Below are 6955 nucleotides of genomic sequence, written 5' to 3' on the forward strand. Positions count from 1 at the left end.
ATCCCGCAGCCTATGTAATGGGTTCTTTTTGTGTATATTTCAGATTTTCTATGCTGTTTATGCTTTTGAAGCCCGGAGTCAACAGGAGCTCACCCTTGAGGAGCATCAGAGGGTCAGAATCATTCGGTTTTGTGACCTGAGTGGAAACAAAGAGTGGTGGCTCGGAGAGGCACATGGCCAAAAAGGTTATGTGCCAGCCAATTATCTCGGGAAGATGACATACGCCTAGAAACATGTTCTTCTCTGTTATAGGACGGTGATGTTTTAGAATTCCTCTTTAGCCGTGTCCTATATTTATCTAATGTGAAGGATCCATTTCTTGGGGTTGTAGATTTGAAGACAAAGTAATGTGACATGACACGGCAACTGAAGTCAAGGCACAGACCCGCCGATAGGTCTTCTGATTGTAAGCTCTATAGAGCAAAGATATTTTAAGTGTAAAGCACTTATATGTTTTATTTGTGTATGATGTCCATAATTTCACTATACGTATGAAGCATGATCAATGCAATGAACTTAACACAATCCAAAGATCAGTCAGATCTACTAAATCAGAGTACGGTCAAAACAACTCTCTAAGTCCAAGTAAAAAAAAAAGTTTCCGTTCATGTTCTTTAAATGTAGAATTCCCTTGATACTATAGCTTACTGTAAGTGAAGAGGTAAAGGGTTTGGATTTAATGACATATCTGTACATTATAAAGGACACCACATTCACCGTGTAATTTCTTCAATGATGGCACCATTAGAGAATTGATCAAGGACTGCTGGGCACCTAACACATTTTTTAATTGACCTTGTTCTCATAGTAAGTGGTTCTGTAATGTCAGTCAAGGTTTGGAAAGCCAGTCATCGAGTCAATACATACACAACCTGATCCAGCACTCTATATAAGACTTACTCCGAATTACTCCAGTGTAGTGTTGTTGAATAAGGCAATGTCATGTAGTTAAAATTGAAAACTGTTGAGTCTTCCCAATGAGTTGCAGTGGTCAAGGTTTTCTATACGAATCCTAATGTTTGTTATTGGGGGATGAGATGCTAATTTGTTAATTTGTGACGCTACTTATATGTAATCAGAAATAACTAGAGTACACAGAATAGTGATTATAAGAGGAAATCATTTCAGTGGAATCGCCATTTAATATGTTGATTTTCTACAAACAACATTTCACAATCTCAAATGACGTACTGCTGCGGTGAAAGGGAATTTGTCATCAGGTTTTTGCTATGGCATCTGATGGTAGGATAATGTAGAGGCAGAGACCCTTATTCCAGGGATGTATCACTTACTGGACTGCTTGGTGTGCTAAGTCTTCTGATCTGTGTATAACCATCCCCCATCAATGAGTGGTGGGGGGCAGGGTTACAGATAAGCCTGACTGCTAGGCATGTAAGATGTAGTCCTGTAGTGTTAATCTGCAGATAAAACACTGATTGTATTGAAACTACAACACACAGCCTAATAAATGACACATCCCTGTAATCAGGCTTTCAGTGGCTACATTATGCTGCTCTTAGATTAAATAGCAAAAACCTGCTGACATCTTCCCTTTAAGTATATACATTAAAGGGGTTGTCCAGCACTTTATGTTGATGGCCTAGGAATATAGACAAAGCTTGTCTTGATGAGACAGTGCCTTTAACTAAGACAATTTGCTTCTCTGATGCTACCATTCCCTGAAGCAGGGAACAATCCTGAGAATGAGTTAAGAGAAGGAGCTGCAATGAGGTTTCATAGTGTTATTAACACTATCAAGGTCACAAGAAGACCATTATATCAGAGGAGCAGTAACATCCTGGAATCACACACGGTGTTTGTGCTTCTTTTAGGATCTAGTCCCGAGTTTAGTTCAAAACACATCCAGAAAATCTGCATGCGTGATGCCGGCCTAAGGCTGCCCAACACAAAACCGAATGCACAGGGTGAACCTAGAAGCCCGTGTTTGATGTGTTATACATACGGTCATGCTCTGTGTTAAGAATCAGAGAACAGTGTTATATACAGATGTGATACTGAGAGCAAAATAGTGTTTTCCAACCTTAGTCATGTAAGGTACACAGATGATGGGACTTTCCGGGAATGATGCTCTACTGATCCTAAAGGAGGTGCGAAGAGGACAGCTTTATTCAGGAAGAGTGGACTACTATAGTTTCCCAATCAACATGTATATCTCTGTAAATGGCTTCTGACCTGGACACGAGTCCTCTTGTCCGGTACTCCTTGTAGGTAATGCATTGTGTGAGGAGATTTGTCTCAGTAGATAACATTGCAGTTGATGTTCTCCATGGAGGTATATGTTGGACGTATCCAACGCATGCCAAAGGGCACTCTTTTGGCATCAAGTAGGTCAGGGAGGGCTCTGGGGATATGTTTGTTATATGCACTGTTGTACAACTCTGTTTAAAAATAAAGTAAAAATAAAATAAAAAATAATGTATACTCAGCATCCGATCCCCTGCTGCTCTGTGATTCCTCTTTTGGCCAGGATGGGCACGTGATGTCTTCATCCAAGATCCACATGACTGGAACAGGAGACCGTCTGTTGATTGTGCTCTGACTTTAAAGCCATATAAGTGCTGCAGCCAATCATTGGCCGCAGTGTTGATGCGTTGGTCAGAACTTTAAGTGAAACTTAGTGGACATTGGATAATAGCCCAAAGCCCTCCATAAACATTTGACTAATGTAAATTGAACCCGCCACTATTAGCAGGTTTGGCTGATAATCGGGGAGTAAAAGATCCGGCATGTCCAATTTCAGACTGCCGATCATTTTGTTCTGCCAAAGATGAACATGTCTGGTGGCTCTCTCATTGAGCCCATAGGAGGGCTTTATATGGGACAGTGGCCCAGCGGTCCATCAGTGACAGCCATCTCATGTGTATGGCGGGCGTTAGAATAGACAGCATCTAATTTCCCAGTGTGAAGTGCACCTACGTCAGACAATAGCTGGCAGCCATAATAGTGACATGGGTGAGAGGGGCATTAGTGTATTCTGTAGTCTTTGATGATAGGAGTTCCTACATGGTAATTCTTTCCCTCCTGATTGCTTCCTATTTATGCGAGACTTGACCCGTTATATTTTGCCGACTCCGTTGGTCATTCTGACTATTTCTAGTACAGACGTGTGGTCCATGATTAACAGCGCAGTCTGAGAAGCCACCGGTCACCATTTATCACTGTTGCCATGGTTTCTCAGAGGCAAAGGCCAAACAACCTATTGAGCTCCAGATTAATTACTTGTAAAGCTGTGCTGTGTCGCTGATTTCTGCCCGCGTGGTTAGAAAATAACTCTCCGGGCAAAGTCATGAAGCTGAAGCGGCTTCGTTACAAGACTCTTGGCCTCCTAATAGGCCTCCTAATACGCTGGTGAATTGCTGTCATAGTGAGATTAATAATTGATATGCAATGTTTTCCGTTTATTCCTGTGTGAGACAAGAGCAGATGCATGTACACCGAGGTTTAACTGCCAGAATGAAGCACGCTGTGAAGGTCCATGGTACATATGTGCAGTGTGCCGACATGCAGCCATACATACTCCGCAATTACGTAGTCACGTACAGCTGAAACCAGAAGTTTCCATACACTATATAAAAGACACATCTGCATGTTTTTCTCAGTATCTGACATGAAATCAGAATAAACCTTTCCAATTTTAGGTCAATTAGGATTACCATCATTTTTAATATTTGCCAAATGCCAGAATAATGCGAGAGAGAATGTTTTAATGCATTTTTACTTACTGCAAAGTCAAAAGTTTACATACACTAAAATTACTATGCCTTTAAACAATTCTGGACTGTCCATATGATGATATCATGTGTTATTTGGCAACATCTGAGTTAATTAGAGACACACCTGTGGATGTATTTTAATGCACACCTAAAACACACCGCTTCTTTGTGTAGCATCATGGGAAAGTCTAAAGAAATCAGCCAAGAAGAGAATTGGGAACTTGCACAAGTCTGGCTCATCCTTGGGTACAATTTCAAGATCTCTGAAGGTGCCTCGTTCATCTGTACAAACAATTATATGCAAATACAAGCAAGATAGGAATGTCCAACCATCATACCGCTCAGGAAGGAGACGGGTTCTGTGTCCCAGAGATGAACGTGCATTGGTCCAACATGTGCATATCATGTGCATACAAAAGCAAAAGACCTTGTGAAGATGATGGAGGAAGCTGGTGAGATTGTGTCAATATCCAAAGTGAAACGAGTGCTGTATCCACATGGGCTGAAAGGCCACTCTGCCAGGAAGAAGCCATTACTCCAAAAGAAACATAAAAAAGCCAGATTAATGTTTGCAAATGCAGATAGGAACAAAGACCTTCATTTTTGGAGACATGTCCTATGGTCTGATGAAACTAAAATGTAACTTTTTGGGCATAATGACCATCATTACGTTTGGAGGAAAAAGGGAGAAGCTTGGAAGCCTAAGAACACCATCCCCAACTGTAAAACACGGGGGTTGCAGCATCATGTTGTGGGGTTGTTTTGCTGCCGGAGGGACTGGTGTACTTTACAAAATAGATGGCATCATGAGAAAAGAAGATTATGTGGCAATACTGAAGCAACATCTCAAGACATCAGCCCGGAAGTTAAAGGGAAGTTAAAGCTTGGGTGGAAATGGGTCTTCCAAATGGACAATGACCCGAAGTATACTACCAAAATGGTAACAAAGTGGATTAAGCATAACAAAGTCCATGTTTTGGAGTGGCCATCACAAAGCCCTGATCTCAAAATTACTGAAAATTTATGGGCAAAGCTGATAAGTCAGGTGTGAGCAAGGCGACCTACAAACCTGGATCAGTTACACCAGTTTTGTCAGGAGGAATGGGCCCAAATTACAACCAACTATTGTGAGAAGCTTGTGGAAGGATATCCCAAACGTTTGACCCAAGTCATTCTGTTTAAGGGCAATGGTACCAAATACTAATGAAACGTATGTAAACTTTTGACTTTGCAGTAAGTAATAAAAATGCCTTAAAACATTCTCTCTCTCTCATTATTCCGGCATTTGGTAAATATTAAACATTATGGTAATCCTAATTGACCTAAAACGGGAAAGGTTTATTCTGATTTCATGTTAGATATTGCGAAAAACATGCATATGTGTCTGTTTATATAGTGTATGTAAACTTCTGGTTTCAACTGTACATAAGGCTAGGGCTACACGGCGAACGTAGCCTCAAAAGTAGACTGCGAGGTCAGAGATTGCGTGGTGCCGCTGCAGCATGATGGTAACTGTTGCTGCAAAATGGTCGTAATAAGGATGCTTTCACATAGCGTTGTGTCCCCGTCAGAGCATACATCCGAAATCCCCAGTAAAACGGGGTCCGGACGCATGCGCCAGCAGAGCCATAGACTGTAATGGTGACAGCACAGTGAACATGAGCTCTGCCGTGCACTTTTTTCAGGAGTGTACGCCTACAGGAGGTGGATAATCAGAGGTAGTAGACTACGTCTGAGTGTCCACCTCCAGTAGGCGTACAATCCCGAAAATGATACATGGTAGAGGGCACGTTCGCTCTGCCATCACCATTACAGTCTATGGCCCCATCGGCGCATGTGTCCGGACTCCATTTTGCTGGGGATTTCGGGCGTATGCCCCTCCGGGGACACAGAACACAATGTAAAACCACCCTAAGTCTCTCTCTCGGAGAAGTCCGTATTCGGAGTTCAGCAACGGACAACTAGGTGTCTGGTACAAACCCCGAACTTTAAAGTTCGTGTTCTCTCATCTCTAATCAGTAGCACAAAGCGAACCTTGGACATGGAACCAGAGACATGGCCAAAGTCGTCGTGTAGCCCAAGCCTGAATGTGAGGCGCCAACTTTGATAACATTGGCTCTGACATAGTCAGCAAATGCAACACCTAGCATCATTATTGCAATTCATCTTACTTATTTTTTTAGTCTTGCTGCAAAACTGCAGCATAGAAGACATTTTCTGTTCCTACTTGAAACTTGTAGGCAGACTGCTTTTGAATTATTTTTTTTATATGCTTTTTTGGTAATTCTAGTATTTATACTATAATTTTTTGGCTTTGACTAGATTAAGAAGTTGAAGGATGTAGCCTACCATCCAAATATAAACCAAAACGCCTTTAGTGCCTTCATTGCTTCTGTTACATGCAGATGTAATGATGTGTCGTCCATACGGGTAAGACGTTAGATGAGCCGCTACATAAAGCCCGTGTCAGTGACACCACTGTCACAGCAGCAACCGGTCGTAGAAGTCAGGTGGAATGCGGCAATACATCATTATACCAGCAAATAAAACAGAAGAAAGACGTCACCCAGCCATAATTAGAAGTCAAAATTAAAGATGTCATAAGGCCATAAAAAATAAGTGAAAAAGGTAATGAAGCTTTATTACCCAGATACTAGATTTTACATTTGTGACTATGCAGCCAGTTAGGTGAAATTTCACTTTAATAACACATCCTATTAATATGTAATATCCTGCTAGACGGTTACACTAATGTAAACTGTATGAAAGCGAAAAATGTATGATCAAAAATGCGAAATGATTTTTATATTGTCATAAAGATGCGGCTATAAATGTACAGACATAAATTTACTAAAGAATTGATTTACCTATAGATGATAATATATATTAAATGTTTATATTCCAATTTCCGTTTTTGTGTTTTATTATATACAGTTTATACTATTATAATACATCTTGCAAATTCAGACTGAAAAACATCCAGTTCTGTGTATTAATCGGAACAGATCCTATGGATGGGAAAAAGAAATGATCGACCATTCATAGGGATGAGTGAGCTTTACCACAAAAACACCTTAACATACCTTGGGTGGGTGCCTATGGACATCTCAGAAAGAGCCCACCATACATTATACATATGCATACAAGTATAATGTATAGTAAACAGAATAAACTATGGTTTAAAAAAAAAAGGATGAAAAATTGAATTGTTGACTAGTGTA

The 6955-nt window shown here is 40.7% G+C and overlaps 1 protein-coding gene across 1 annotated transcript in view; it reads left to right on the forward strand.

The window, feature by feature from the left end:
* The window catches only part of ARHGEF38 (Rho guanine nucleotide exchange factor 38), a 185246-nt gene extending 181621 nt beyond the window's left edge, over positions 1-3625 (forward strand). Inside the window, exon 14 of the mRNA XM_073639497.1 lies at positions 44-3625. Within this exon, the coding sequence (XP_073495598.1) occupies positions 44-229 (186 nt within the window). The 3' untranslated portion in view covers positions 230-3625. The remainder of the gene's footprint in view (positions 1-43) is intronic.
* The last annotated feature ends 3330 nt before the right edge of the window (positions 3626-6955 follow it).

This window comes from Phyllobates terribilis, unplaced genomic scaffold, assembly GCF_046119375.1.
Source record: "Phyllobates terribilis strain yellow unplaced genomic scaffold, ASM4611937v1 Scaffold_1__5_contigs__length_1240528914, whole genome shotgun sequence".
Taxonomy (NCBI): Eukaryota; Metazoa; Chordata; class Amphibia; order Anura; family Dendrobatidae; genus Phyllobates; species Phyllobates terribilis.